The sequence below is a fragment of the Coregonus lavaretus genome, assembly GCF_964263955.1.
Source record: "Coregonus lavaretus genome assembly, chromosome: 35".
Taxonomy (NCBI): Eukaryota; Metazoa; Chordata; class Actinopteri; order Salmoniformes; family Salmonidae; genus Coregonus; species Coregonus lavaretus.
In genome coordinates, this window is record NC_140022.1 from 2,203,315 (window position 1) to 2,219,437 (window position 16,123).

At 47.8% G+C, this 16,123-nt stretch overlaps 1 protein-coding gene across 1 annotated transcript; it reads left to right on the top strand.

Annotated features, from left to right (window-relative positions):
- Window positions 1–473: 473 nt before the first annotated feature.
- Window positions 474–15,777, top strand: LOC311109588 (immunoglobulin-like domain-containing receptor 1). Its single transcript, XM_084152518.1, has 7 exons — window positions 474–710; window positions 5,256–5,426; window positions 10,104–10,253; window positions 10,605–10,724; window positions 10,973–11,119; window positions 11,340–11,462; window positions 13,384–15,777. Exons 1-7 carry the CDS (start codon window positions 644–646, stop codon window positions 14,250–14,252), a joined length of 1,647 nt encoding a protein of 548 aa, XP_084008644.1. The 5' UTR covers window positions 474–643; the 3' UTR covers window positions 14,253–15,777.
- Window positions 15,778–16,123: the final 346 nt, after the last annotated feature.

Consider the following 16,123-nt stretch of genomic DNA (forward strand, 5'->3'; position numbering starts at 1 on the left):
CCCACCCTGGTCTAAAACCGTCACAAAGTCAGCAACGTTTGTGTAAGCATAGGGCCTAGGCTACTGGTGACATCCAGTGGTTTCATACTAGACTTACAGTCCCCTGGATCACTTCACCTGTTGTAGGCTAGTGAATTTGCCTTTTAAAATTAAATTAATCTAACATTAAAAATGACTGTTTTGAATGAATGTATTCAAAATGAAGTAAAACATTTCACTGTAGGCTAATTATTGCGTAACAATATCATGTGACAAAATAAGACCCCAAATTCACATAAAATAAGCAGAATATTAATAGATGTATTAAAGTAATTATGTAAATATCGAATCATTAACATATTACCGATTTACCGTTGCTTTCATTCTGTATTCTCATAGCGGCATTTTAATTCAAACTGTGCCCATTCTGCGGTAGGAAGCACCTGTCTACGTCACATACAGCACCTGTTTCGGGGTGGGGTCTGTCTGTCTCCACAGGCATCAAACCAAATTCCCGAAAGGTGTCGGACAAGGAAGGAGCTATCTTTAAGTCAAGCCACAAGGAGGACAGACAGAACAATGAGGAGTCTGTTTAGGAGGATAATGTAGATCTTTCTTTTGTTTTGTAGATCATTAATTGGACGAGATAATATTTATTAGTTTAATGGATCAATCATCAACGATGAGGAGGTTGATACTGGCCGCGTTCGTTCTCTCTTCCCTACCGGCAGGTGAGTTTTTGTTGATGAAAATAGCAATTCATATTTGAATCGTTAAATGTTGTCAATTCGTCCTGTTCTTGCATTACAGCTTCTATATGGTGTTGATTTCATTTCCTACATTTTCCTTATTTAGTCGAGTCAAAAGTTGATGCTATTGTAATGAATCCATCCACAACCAAAACAGTTCCAGTGACTAGCCAGTTAGGCACGAGCCGGGGTATCGGTCACATGATGGACAGATACCTGATGAGTTTTCACCAATGACACGCACTGTAGTCCTATCAAGTTACAGATCCTTATCCCTACCTAGATTTAGCCCTACTCATCATGAAATTGCAATTCACCTTTTAGAGCAAAACACCTGTTGGTTTGGCTCTAGCTGGGGGGACTCGGAGACATGGAATGGGTGTTAGTTATGCTGACATTTCACTTCAATTGTTGTAATTATTATTATTATTATAATTATGGAGGGCATACAAGGACATTGACATAGAGCTAGACAGTTACAAGAGTAGCCTGACTAGCCTAAATGGCAACCTGGTCTCAGAACATTTCGTATTATTCTGTATGTAAACCAAGACACTCCATTTAGTGTGATATATTATGTTTGGTATAGTTACATAAGACTGAGTGTTACTTAAGGCAAAAACGAAAGTAGGGTGGTTGGTTGGGGTAGATGAGTTGGCGTATAACGCAAAGGTCAAACTCTAGCAACCCAAAGGTTACGATTCATCACTGCCAATTAGCGTTTTAGCTAATTAGGAACTTTTCAACTACTTGCTACTTTGCATCTACTTAGCATGTTAGCTAACCCTAACCCTACACCTAACATTAACCCTTTTAGCTAACCCTTCCCCTAACACTACCCTTAACCCGTTAAGCTAACTCCTAAACTTAACCCTAACCCCTAGCCTAACATACTAAATGGAGTGTCTCGGATTTACATACAGAATAATACAAAATGCTTTGAGACCAGGTTGTAAATGGTGATCTATTGCCTATATATCCCTCAACTCAACTATGGACCTCAAAGCCAGTTCCACTGTTTTTTCATTGTTCCCTTCTAATCAGGGAGTGATGTAGACCTGGAACATCAGGTGGGTGCAATTCATTATCAGGTAGAACAGAAAAACAGGGCAGGGCTCTCCAACCCTGTCCCTGTAGAGATACCGTCCTGTAGGTTATCGCTCCAACCCTAATCCAGCACACCTGATTCTAATAGTTAGCTGGTTGATAAGATGAACCAGGTTAGTTACAACTGGGGTTGGAGCGAAAACATACAGGAGGGTCGCTCTCCAGGAACAGGGTTGGAGACTCTTTTCGTAGGGTAAGAGTTGAATACTCCTGACCAATACTGTAGAGCAGGGCTGCCCAACCCTCTTCCTGGAGATCTACTGTCCTGTAGGTTTTCAGTCCAACCCTCTTCCTGGAGATCTACTGTCCTGTAGGTTTTCAGTCCAACCCTCTTCCTGGAGATCTACTGTCCTGTAGGTTTTCAGTCCAACCCTAATTTAGCGTATCTGATTCAGCTAGTTAAGGTCTTGTTGAGCAGCTAATAAGTAGAATCAGGTGTGTTAAATTAGGGTTGGACTGAAAACCCACAGGACGGTAGATCTCCAGGAAGAGGGTTGGGCAGCCCTGCTATAGAGGTATTTTTACATTCAAAATGGAAGTTGGGTCTATTTGAATTGCTGTGTGACCAGTAGCATCAAACTGTTTCCTGTGGCTGGCAGTTTCTTTCTTTCAGTCACTAGTTTTTCTGGTTGAACCACTTTCAGCAGGGCTCTGTCACACACGTACACATACTCTCTATAGAGATCTGTCACACACATGTACACATACTCTCTATAGAGATCTGTCACACACATGTACACATACTCTCTATAGAGCTCTGTCACACACATGTACACATACACTATCTCAAATTCAATATGCTTTAACCCAATGAGTCCCACTGTAACGCCAGCGCATTTTGGACTTATAACCCCTTTAGTCACAGCTAGAGCAGTGTTTGTGAGACAAGGGCAGCCCGAATGGTTTGAGCTACAAACTATTAAAGCTATCTATGAAAAGCTGAGACTCTCAGGAACACGCATGTGACATGTTTTGCTTTATGACGCTCAGAAGCTACAGAAGAGTCTTTAGAAGGTAAGTGGTTCTTCTACATAGATCATAGGAAATCCCAGGACATAGTGTCTGTAATAAGCTCATATAGTTGCTGTCACAAACTCCAAACACTTGTCACTGACTAGTTGAATATTCATATCCCAGTGAGCAAACCATTTTTGTATTTACAGCATTCATATGAATTCATTTCATCAGGTTTTTGCTTTGGCTGACCTTTATTTTCTATTGATATTTGTCAATAAAACTCATAAATGCAACTGTTTAGGTCAAATTGTTTTGTGTTCTATGTGTAGCCCTGGTTGTCCTGAAAATAAAATGCTGAAACACTTCATTGTGAGACTAAACATAAAGGCTGGACATGCAGATACAGTTGAAGTCGGAAGTGTACAAACACTTAGGTTGGAGTCATTAAAACTTGGTTTTCAACCACTCCACAAATTTCTTGTTAACAAACTATAGATTTGGCAAGTCTGTTAGGACATCTACTTTGTGCATGACACAAGTAATTCTTCCAACAATTGTTTACAGACAGATTATTTCACTTATAATTCACTGTATCACAATTCCAGTGGGTCAGAAGTTTACATACACAAAGTTGACTGTGCCTTTTTAAACAGCTAGAAAATTCCAGAAAATGATGTCATGGCTTTAGAAGCTTTTGATAGGCTAATTGACATCATTTGAGTCAATTGGAGGTGTACCTGTGGATGTATTTCAAGGCCTACCTTCAAACTCAGTGCCTCTTTTGCTTGACATCATGAGAAAATAAAAAGAAATCAGCCAAGACCTCAGAAAAAATAAATGGTAGACCTCCACAAGTCTGGTTCATCCTTGGGAGCAATTTCCAAACGCCTGAAGGTACCACGTTCATCTGTACAAACAATAGTACGCAAGTATAAACACCATGGGACCACGCAGCCGTCATACCGCTCATCTCCTAGAGATGAACGTACTTTGGTGCGAATCAATCCCAGAACAACAGCAAAGGACCTTGTGAAGATGCTGGAGGAAACGGGTACAAAGGTATCTATATCCACAGTAAAACGAGTCCTATATCGACATAACCTGAAAGGCCGCTCAGCAAGGAAGAAGCCACTGCTTCGTTATGTTTGGAGGAAAAAGGGGGACGCTTGCAAGCCGATGAACACTATCCCAACCGTGAAGCACGGGGGTGGCAGCATCATGCTGTGGGGGTGCTTTGCTGCAGGAGGGACTGGTACACTTCACAAAATAGATGGCATCATGAGGAAGGAAAATGATGTGGATATATATTGAAGCAACATCTCAAGACATCAGTCAGAAAGTTAAAGTTTGGTCACAAATGGGTCTTCCAAATGGACAATGACCCCAAGCATACTTCCAAAGTTGTGGCAAAATGGCTTAAGGACAACAAAGTCAAGGTATTGGAGTGGCCATCACAAAGCCCTGACCTCAATCCTATAGAAAATGTGTGGGCAGAACTGAAAAAGCGTGTGCGAGCAAGGAGGCCTACAAACCTGACTCAGTTACACCAGCTCTGTCAGGAGGAATGGGCCAAAATTCACCCAACTTATTGTGGGAAGCTTGTGGAAGGCTACCCAAAACGTTTGACCCAAGTTAAACAATTTAAAGGCAATGCTACCAAATACTAATTGAGTGTGTGTAAACCTCTGACCCACTGGGAATGTCATGAAATAAATAAAAGCTGAAATAAATCATTCTCTCTACTATTATTCTGACATTTCAGATTCTTAAAATAAAGTGGTGATCCTAACTGACCTAAGAAACTGAGTTTAAATGTATTTGGCTAAAGTGTATGTAAACTTCCGACTTCAACTGTAAAGGAAAGTCAGATAAATGAAAAGCCGATTTTTGCTGTGGTCTCGGGACTGATAGGGTTAATGGCATGAAAGACAAGGTCAATGTTGCCAAAGTGAGGTGATACACAACAATTATGAAAACAACCATGACAACAATAAGAACAGTAGCTATGATACAGATAATAATACTCTCTCTCATACACACACACATTAGGCCTGGGAATTACTAGAGACTTCACGATACGATATGTATTGTGATTTGATACTGCGATTTGATGTTCGAACATATTGCTCACTATATGTCTCCTGCAGAGAGACAAGTGAGAATGAGTTTTGATCAGTCATAGAAATAACAGTGCCGGAAACAAGTTGGCTCACTATTTAAAAATAAAATGGAGAACAAGCTATAGGATGAAGTTTTGGCGCAGGTACAGCCAACTAGCACTAGCTAACACTACCTAGCACAAAACTATTCACAATCAATAGGCCTACTTGGAGTCAGTATCGATTATAAAGTGTCCAAAATACTCTATCAATGTTTTATTTTTTATCAGTACACACACACACACACACACACATTCCCACTTTCACACACACACACACACTGACATGTATTCTCTCCCACCAGAGGTGCAGAGTGTCCAGGTGACTGTTCCCCAGACAGAGAGGAGTACAGCTCTGTTTGCCTCGATCATCCTGAAGTGTGACTACTCAACCTCCGCTAACCAGCAGAATGTCCTGGTCACCTGGCAATACAAGTCCTTCTGCAAGGACCCCGTCCTGGAGTACTACTCCCAAGGTTAGTTCTGGACCCTGTCCTGGAGTACTACTCCCCAGGTTAGTTCTGGACCCTGTCCTGGAGTACTACTCCCCAGGTTAGTTCTGGACCCCGTCCTGGAGTACTACTCCCCAGGTTAGTTCTGGACCCCGTCCTGGAGTACTACTCCCCAGGTTAGTTCTGGACCCTGTCCTGGAGTACTACTCCCCAGGTTAGTTCTGGAACCTGTCCTGGAGTACTACTCCCCAGGTTAGTTCTGGCACCTGTCCTGGAGTACTACTCCCCAGGTTAGTTCTGGACCCTGTCCTGGAGTACTACTCCCCAGGTTAGTTCTGGACCCTGTCCTGGAGTACTACTCCCCAGGTTAGTTCTGGACCCTGTCCTGGAGTACTACTCCCCAGGTTAGTTCTGGACCCTGTCCTGGAGTACTACTCCCAAGGTTAGTTCTGGACCCTGTCCTGGAGTACTACTCCCAAGGTTAGTTCTGGACCCTGTCCTGGAGTATTACTCCCCAGGTTAGTTCTGGACCCTGTCCTGGAGTACTACTCCCCAGGTTAGTTCTGGACCCTGTCCTGGAGTACTACTCCCCAGGTTAGTTCTGGACCCTGTCCTGGAGTACTACTCCCCAGGTTAGTTCTGGACCCTGTCCTGGAGTACTACTCCCCAGGTTAGTTCTGGACCCTGTCCTGGAGTACTACTCCCCAGGTTAGTTCTGGACCCTGTCCTGGAGTACTACTCCCCAGGTTAGTTCTGGACCCTGTCCTGGAGTACTACTCCCCAGGTTAGTTCTGGACCCTGTCCTGGAGTACTACTCCCCAGGTTAGTTCTGGACCCTGTCCTGGAGTACTACTCCCCAGGTTAGTTATGGACCCTGTCCTGGAGTACTACTCCCCAGGTTAGTTCTGGAACCTGTCCTGGAGTACTACTCCCCAGGTTAGTTCTGGAACCTGTCCTGGAGTACTACTCCCAAGGTTAGTTATGGATCCTGTCCTGGAGTACTACTCCCAAGGTTAGTTATGGATCCTGTCCTGGAGTACTACTCCCCAGGTTAGTTCTGGAACCTGTCCTGGAGTACTAGTCCCAAGGTTAGTTATGGATCCTGTCCTGGAGTACTACTCCCAAGGTTAGTTATGGATCCTGTCCTGGAGTACTACTCCCAAGGTTAGTTCTGGACCCTGTCCTGGAGTACTACTCCCAAGGTTAGTTATGGATCCTGTCCTGGAGTATTACTCCCCAGGTTAGTTATGGACCCTGTCCTGGAGTATTTCTCCCAAGGTTACATTTACATTTACGTCATTTAGCAGACGCTCTTATCCAGAGCGACTTACAAATTGGTGCATTCACCCTATAGCCAGTGGGATAACCACTTTACAATATATATATATATACTTTTTTTATTTAGGGGGGGGGTGGGGGGTAGAAGGATTACTTTATCCTATCCCAGGTATTCCTTAAAGAGGTGGGGTTTCAAATGTCTCCGGAAGGTGGTGAGTGACTCCGCTGTCCTGGCGTCGTGAGGGAGCTTGTTCCACCATTGGGGTGCCAGAGCAGCGAACAGTTTTGACTGGGCTGAGCGGGAACTATGCTTCCGCAGAGGAAGGGGAGCCAGCAGGCCAGAGGTGGATGAACGCAATGCCCTCGTTTGGGTGTAGGGACTGATCAGAGCCTGAAGGTACGGAGGTGCCGTTCCCCTCACAGCTCCATAGGCAAGCACCATGGTCTTGTAACAGATGCGAGCTTCAACTGGAAGCCAGTGGAGTGTGCGGAGGAGCGGGGTGACGTGAGAGAACTTGGGAAGGTTGAACACCAGACGGGCTGCGGCATTCTGGATGAGTTGTAGGGGTTTATTGGCACAGGCAGGGAGCCCAGCCAACAGCGAGTTGCAGTAATCCAGACGGGAGATGACAAGTGCCTGGATTAGGACCTGTGCCGCTTCCTGTGTAAGGCAGGGTCGTACTCTCCGAATGTTGTAGAGCATGAACCTGCAGGATCGGGTCACCGCCTTGATGTTAGCGGAGAACGACAGGGTGTTGTCCAGGGTCACGCCAAGGCTCTTCGCACTCTGGGAGGAGGACACAACAGAGTTGTCAACCGTGATGGCGAGATCATGGAACGGGCAGTCCATCCCCGGGAGGAAGAGCAGCTCCGTCTTGCCAAGGTTCAGCTTGAGGTGGTGATCCGTCATCCATACTGATATGTCTGCCAGACATGCAGAGATGCGATTCGCCACCTGGTTATCAGAAGGGGGAAAGGAGAAGATTAGTTGTGTATCGTCGGCGTAGCAATGATAGGAGAGGCCATGTGAGGATATGACAGAGCCAAGTGACTTGGTGTATAGCGAGAATAGGAGAGGGCCTAGAACTGAGCCCTGGGGGACACCAGTGGTGAGAGCACGTGGTGCGTAGACAGCTTCTCGCCACGCCACTTGGTAGGAGCGACCGGTCAGGTAGGACGCAATCCAAGAGTGAGCCGCGCCGGAGATGCCCAGCTCGGAGAGGGTGGAGAGGAGGATCTGATGGTTCACAGTATCAAAGGCAGCAGACAGGTCTAGAAGGACAAGAGCAGAGGAGAGAGAGTTAGCTTTAGCAGTGCGGAGAGCCTCCGTGACACAGAGAAGAGCAGTCTCAGTTGAATGACCAGTCCTGAAACCTGACTGGTTTGGATCAAGAAGGTCATTCTGAGAGAGATAGCAAGAGAGTTGGCTAAAGACAGCACGCTCAATAGTTTTGGAAAGAAAAGAAAGAAGGGATACTGGTCTGTAGTTGTTGACATCAGAGGGATCGAGTGTTGGTTTTTTGAGAAGGGGTGCAACTCTCGCTCTCTTGAAGACGGAAGGGACATAGCCAGCGGTCAAGGATGAGTTGATCAGCGAGGTGAGGTAGGGGAGAAGGTCACCGGAGATGGTCTGGAGAAGAGAGGAGGGGATGGGGTCAAGCGGGCAGGTTGTTGGGCGGCCTGCAGTCACAAGTCGCGAGATTTTATCTGGAGAGAGAGGGGAGAAAGAAGTCAAAGCATAGGGTAGGGCAGTGTGAGCAGGACCAGCAGTGTCATTAGACTTAACAAACGAGGATCGGATGTCGTCAACCTTCTTTTCAAAGTGGTTGACGAAGTCATCCACAGAGAGGGAGGGAGGGGGGGGGGGGGGGGAGGAGGATTCAGCAGGGAGGAGAATGTGGCAAAGAGCTTCCTAGGGTTAGAGGCAGATGCTTGGAATTTAGAGTGGTAGAAAGTGGCCTTAGCAGCAGAAACAGATGAAGAAAATGTAGAGAGGAGGGAGTGAAAAGATGCCAGGTCCGCAGGGAGTCTAGTTTTCTTCCATTTCCGCTCAGCTGCCCGGAGCTCTGTTCTGTGAGCTCGCAATGAGTCATCAAGCCACGGAGCTGGAGGGGAGGACCGAGCCGGCCGGGAGGATAGGGGACACAGAGAGTCAAAGGATGCAGAAAGGGAGGAGAGGAGGGTTGAGGAGGCAGAATCAGGAGATTGGAGGGAGAAGGATTGAGCAGAGGGAAGAGATGATAGGATGGAAGAGGAGAGAGTAGTGGGAGAGAGAGAGCGAAGGTTGCGGCGGCGCATTACCATCTGTGTAGGGGCATAGTGAGTAGTGTTGGAGGAGAGCGAGAGAGAAAAGGATACAAAGTAGTGGTCGGAGACATGGAGGGGAGTTGCAGTGAGATTAGTAGAAGAGCAGCATCTAGTAAAGATGAGGTCAAGCGTATTGCCTGCCTTGTGAGTAGGGGGGGACGGTGAGAGGGTGAGGTCAAAAGTGGAGAGGAGTGGAAAGAAGGAGGCAAAGAGAAATGAGTCAAATGTAGACGTAGGGAGGTTGAAATCCCCCAAAACTGTGAGGGGTGAGCCATCCTCAGGAAAGGAACTTATCAAGGCGTCAAGCTCATTGATGAACTCTCCAAGGGAACCTGGAGGGCGATAGATGACAAGGATATTAAGCTTAAATGGGCTAGTGACTGTGACAGCATGGAATTCAAATGAGGAGATAGACAGATGGGTTAGGGGAAAAATTGAGAATGTCCACTTGGGAGAGATGAGGATTCCTGTGCCACCACCCCTCTGACCAGATGCTCTCGGGGTATGCGAGAACACATGGTCAGACGAGGAGAGAGCAGTAGGAGTAGCAGTGTTTTCAGTGGTAATCCATGTTTCCGTCAGCGCCAGGAAGTCGAGGGACTGGAGGGTAGCATAGGCTGGGATGAAGTCAGCCTTGTTGGCAGCAGAACGGCAGTTCCAGAGGCTGCCTGAGACCTGGAACTTCAGGTGTGTGGTGCGTGCAGGGACCACCAGGTTAGAGAGGCAGGTTAGTTATGGATCCTGTCCTGGAGTATTACTCCCCAGGTTAGTTATGGACCCTGTCCTGGAGTATTTCTCCCAAGGTTAGTTATGGAAGTGAAGGGAACTGGCCTGGAGCTGGGTTTGGAGGTTAACCTGTAGCCCAACAAGTTAACTTGTTGGGCTACAGGTTAACTTGTTGGGCTACAGAATTTGCCTATACACACTGTCAAACTAAGGTTGTTAGTGGTTGGGTAGATGAGTTTGCTGTAGTGTTTTATTCAGGTTTGTAGTGAGGCCCAAACTTCCTGTCTCACTCTACTAAAGAGCAGGACACAAATTACTGGTGATGTACAGTAACACTCAGTCACACACAGACACACACTTCTGTATGAAACGTATCTCCCTCTTCTATAGCGTACCAGAATGCTCTGCAGCTGGGTCAGGACCCGGCCAATGACTGCCCAGACCGCCAGCGCACCGTGAGAACCGTCGTCCAGAAGAGCGGCACCAACGTGGCCATACTGGGCCCAGAGTACCGGGAACGCAAGATCTCCGTCCAGAACCGTGAGTCTAGACAGCCTTGGGTTGCAAAATTCCAGTAACTTTCCCTAAATTCCCCAGTTTGATAGAAATCCTGGTTGGAGGATTCCAGATTCCCCGCTTAATCCCTTCTGATTCCGGAAATCCTTCAACCCGGGGATTTCTGGAAAACCTGGGAATTTTAGGAACGTTACTGGAATTTTGCAAACTTAATCCAGCCGCAACATCAAATGCCTCCCCCCAGCCGTTGCACAACATCAACTAATCAAGATAGTGGTGGAATAGAACAAAAATGTGAAATGACTGGCGGTTCCCAGAGGAATGGAATGAGAAACAGCGTCCAAAAACAGCGTATCAATGTTGTCTTCTCCACAGAGGCTGACCTGGTGATCAATGAGATCATGTGGTGGGATAACGGGGTTTACTACTGTTCAGTCACCGCTGCAGGAGACACCAGCGGCGGCTTGGATGGCGTGATCAAACTCACCGTCTACAGTAAGTTGACCACAACCACAGCTATGACCACAACCTGGGCCGTATTCATAAAGCATCTCAGAGTGGGAGTGCTGTACTGGGATCAGGACCCTCCTGTCCATATAATCTGAATTAAGAGACGTGGGTATAAGTGCATGTCTTTTTCCTGACTTGTTAAGTATCATTTGATGTAGTGATGTGTTGTGGCTGTGTCCAGACTGTTCAGTATCATTTGCTGTATTGATGTCCTGTGTTGTGGCTGTGTCCAGACTGGCTGACGGTGCTGTTCATGGTGATTGGAGCTCTTCTCCTCATCTTACTGTTCTGTATCTGCTGCTGCCAGTGTTGTCCTCAGAGGTGCTGCTGCTACGTCCGTTGCCCCTGCTGCCCACAGACCTGCTGCTGTCCTGAGAAAGGTAGGGCAGTGCCTCGGTCTCTCTTCACGCTCTCTCTTCACAGTGTCTTCACGCTCTCTCTCGCTTCACTCTTCTCTTTGTCCTCTCTCTCTCTCTCTCTCTCTCTCTTCACTCTTCTCTTTGTCCTCTCTCTCTCTCTCTTCACTCTTCTCTTTGTCCTCTCTCTCTCTCTGACACCATCTCACCTCTCATCTCTTCCTCTGTGTGTGTCTCTCTCCAGCGGTGATGCAGCACAGGATGATGAAGGATGCCCAGAGGGCCATGAGTCCATGGATGGGAGGTCAGCCTATCTACGGCCCCATGAGCCACGGCTCCTCACAGATGAACCCTCTGCTGTATACAGGTTAGTACACCACACACACACACACACACAGGGAGTCTCTCTCACACACACACTCACCGGGAGTCTCTCTCTCTCACACACACACACACACACACTCACACACAGGGAGTCTCTCTCACACACACACTCACCGGGAGTCTCTCTCTCTCTCACACACACACACACACACACACACACACTCACACACAGGGAGTCTCTCTCACACACACTCACACACAGGGAGTCTCTCTCTCTCACACACACACACACACACACACACACAGGGAGTCTCTCTCACACACACACACACACAGGGAGTCTCTCTCTCTCACACACACACACACTCACACACAGGGAGTCTCTCTCACACACACACACACACACACACACACACACACACACACAGGGAGTCTCTCTCTCACACTCGCACACAGGGAGTCTCTCTCTCACACACACACTCGCACACAGGGAGTCTCTCTCTCACACACACACACACACACACACACACACACACACACACACAGGGAGTCTCTCTCACACACACACACTCACACACAGGGAGTCTCTCTCACACACACACACTCACACACAGGGAGTCTCTCTCTCTCACACACACACACACACACACACAGGGAGTCTCTCTCACACACAGGGAGTCTCTCTCTCTCTCTCACACACACACACACACACACACACACACACACACACACACACACACACACACACACACACAGGGAGTCTCTCTCTCACACACACACACACACACACACACAGGGAGTCTCTCTCTCACACTCGCACACAGGGAGTCTCTCTCTCACACACACACTCGCACACAGGGAGTCTCTCTCTCACACACACACACACACACACACACACACACAGGGAGTCTCTCTCTCTCACACACACACACACACACACACACACACACACACACACACACACACACAGGGAGTCTCTCTCACACACACACACACACACACACACACACACAAACAGGGAGTCTCTCTCACTCACACACACACACACACACACACACAGGGAGTCTCTCTCACACACACACACTCGCACACAGGGAGTCTCTCTCTCTCACACACACACACACACACACACACACACACACACAGGGAGTCTCTCTCTCTCACACACACACACACACACACACACACACACACACACACACACACACACACACAGGGAGTCTCTCTCACACACACACACACACACACAAACAGGGAGTCTCTCTCTCTCACACACACACACACACACACAGGGAGTCTCTCTCACACACACACACACACACACACAGGGAGTCGCTCTCTCTCACACACACACACACACACAGGGAGTCTCTCTCACACACACACACACACACACACACACACAGGGAGTCTCTCTCACACACACACACACACACACCTACACTCACACACAGGGAGTCTCTCTCACACACACACACACACACACACACAGGGAGTCTCTCTCTCACACACACACACACACACACACACACACACAGGGAGTCTCTCACACACACACACACACACACACACACTCACACACAGGGAGTCTCTCTCACACACACACACTCACACACAGGGAGTCTCTCTCTCACACACACACACACACACACAGGGAGTCTCTCTCACACACACACACACACACACACACACACTCGGAGTCTCTCTCACACACACACTCACACACAGGGAGTCTCTCTCTCTCACACACACACACACACACACACAGGGAGTCTCTCTCACACACACACACACACACACTCACACACAGGGAGTCTCTCTCACACACACACACTCTCACACACACACTCACACACAGGGAGTCTCTCACACACACACACACAGCAGAGCTATGCTTCTTATCTTCTAAATGTCTTGAACAAATCCATATTTGTCACTTATCATGGTTTGTTCTATCCCATCAGGCTCCCAATCAGGGAAGAGCATCGCCATGGCCCCCATGCCCCTCCCCCTTCCCACGTCTGGCTACAACATGCCCCCCAGTGTCCATGCTGCCAGCGTCTATGGCAACCAACACCCTGGAAACAACCAGATGCTAGAATACCTGGAGAACCAGGTGAGGGGCATGGATGGGACCAGCCCCATGATGCAGCCCCAGCCCCACCACCAGCAGCTCCAGATGATGCCCCCTCCCCCCCAGCACATGATGCCCCAGCACGTCCCCTACTCAGCGGGTCCTCCCAGCATGCTCTCTGGCCTGGACGACGGGCCCATGGAGCACCGGGGGGTCATCCAGATGCCTCCCATCATAAAGCAGCCTGGACGAGGGGGTCAGAGAGGGGGCCAGCCGCCACTTGCTCCTAAAACACGCCCTCCCAGCTCCAGCGAGAGCAGCCGCAGCGAGAGTCGCTTCACTAATCACCGTGACGACCGCAGCGAACCCGGCGGGCGCCGTTATCTGTCGCCGTCAAGGAGCCGTGGCATGCCAAGGAGCTACAGCGAAGACTTTCTGGACGGGGAGAGCCGCGTGGTGCGGGGTCGAATGGGTTCACGTGACGACCTCAGCGACAGGGTCCCTCGATCCCGCTCCAGAGACGACCTGTTCGAGGAGCAGCGTCGCGCCCCGCCTCCCAGCAACTACTCCCGCTCCCGCAGAGGGTCGTTCAGTTCAGATGAGGACGAAAACGTCAGGAGAGGAGGGGGCAGAGGTCACAGGGGAGGGGGAGGAGGAGGAGGAATGTATTCGGACACCCCTCCCAGCTATTCTGAATACGAGCCGGGACAGAAAACACCAAGGAGGAATGAGCGCTACTCTGTTAAAACTCTTCTTTAGTTAGTACACTGAATACACACTCCTAAACACTTAAACACACAAACCACTAACACAACCCCTTCAAAAGCATTTACCATCTGACAACAGCATTTGATCCATGCCTTGAATTACACACAATCACGCAGATATGAAAGAATTACTCACAGAGACACACTGGTGCATGCTACTTGGTCTCGTCACTGCTTCCATTCAGGGAGCCCTTAATGAATGTGTGTCACACTACATTGCAAGTGTTCTGGCAGGTGCACTGTTGTCATCTGATCAAATCTGGGCTCTCACTGGCTGCCTCTCCTCTCCTTCTGCTGAATGGCATTACAACAGCCCCCTCTGCTGGTTGAACGCTTTTAGAGCAGACACGTGCCCAATCTTGCCAATCTCTTGTGCAAACAAAAGCTGTGTGTGTGCACAGTACAGTAGTCAGCCAGCCAGTCAGTTAGTACAGTAGTCAGCCAGCCAGTCAGTTAGTACAGTAGTCAGCCAGCCAGTCAGTTAGTACAGTAGTCAGCCAGCCAGTCAGTCAGTACAGTAGTCAGCCAGCCAGTCAGTTAGTCCAGTATTCAGTCAGTCAGTCAAGCCTCAACAGTAGTTGATCAGTTGAAAGGCTCAGCATTGGGAAACCAGAGACTGTAGAAAGAGCTGTGGCAATTGTCTCAGGTCCCGCTGTCATGTCCTCCTCCACTCTCTCTCTCTCTCTCTCTCTCTCTCTCTCTCTCTCTCTCTCTCTCTCTCTCTCTCTCTCTCTCTCTCTCTCTCTCTCTCTCTCTCATATTGTGCTATTCTAATGGGGAATGACAGGGATGAAGGACAACCTATGAAAGAGCTGAAGTTGGGTCATTTTGCAGAGCTAAGCATTTGTCTTTGGTCATCAGCCATGTTGTCCTCCTGAATGATAGCTGGCGGCATGCAATTCCACATGTCGATCTGATATTCTAGATTCATTGTTTTTGAAGTTACTGCATATATCTTAAGCTGACGTTTTGAATGGTATTTTGGTTTTATATTTAACATTTTATTTGTATCATTGCCATAATAGATGAGAATAATACATAATGCCTTAATTAATTGTTTGTCAAAAGTCAACCAGAAAACAAAGCAAATGTATTTTAAAAATATGTTTCCTGTTTGTTTTTAGCCATAGCCTATGTAAGCTTGTACTCCATGATCACTCAGGTCCCTTTTCTACATGTTGTACATGTAAATAGTTTGAATTGTGCACTCTGTCTGGATATCTTGACTTGTGAATATTCAGTTAAGTAGGTATCCGTATGGCTCACGATATTTACAATGTGAGGAAAATGAGCAAAGACTGTGCTGTTACATGAAGTCAGTTTGCTTAGGAACTTATCCTGTTAGAGAAAGCAAAACCACCACCACCTCCTCAGGGTGAACTAGGCTTTGATGTGAAGATCACAGCTGTATTATTGTGTATGATTTGATGTCTATGGATAGACAATGTTGGTGGTGTAGGTTTCTCCCTCTTAGGGACAATGAAGGAAATGTTTTCAATAAAGTTATTTTATAGATACCTTGGTGTACAGGTGTCTTCACCCAACTGGTTCCCATTTCAAACATTCTGCAGGCAAATTACATACTGACACACTGACACCCAACAGGCTGGCTTATAGGACACACTGACACACTGACACCCAACAGGCTGGCCTATAGGACACACTGACACACTGACACCCAACAGGCTGGCCTATAGGACACACTGACACACTGACACCCAACAGGCTGGCCTATAGGACATGCGTGCACACACACTAGGAAGCTCCTCCATTGTCCAGTAATTTCCATACACACAGACCGTGAATGCCTGCTTCAGACCTATATATGATCACCTTTGTGTTGTGATCAGATTAGTTCAAGGC

Excerpts from the sequence above, each read along its gene's own strand:
- LOC311109588 (XM_084152518.1), top strand. The coding sequence starts at position 644 with ATGGATCAATCATCAACGATGAGGAGGTTGATACTGGCCGCGTTCGTT. Across the intron at positions 5,427-10,103 it reads CCTGGAGTACTACTCCCAAG|CGTACCAGAATGCTCTGCAG; the intron begins GTTAGTTCTGGA and ends CCTCTTCTATAG. Across the intron at positions 11,120-11,339 it reads CTGCTGCTGTCCTGAGAAAG|CGGTGATGCAGCACAGGATG; the intron begins GTAGGGCAGTGC and ends GTCTCTCTCCAG.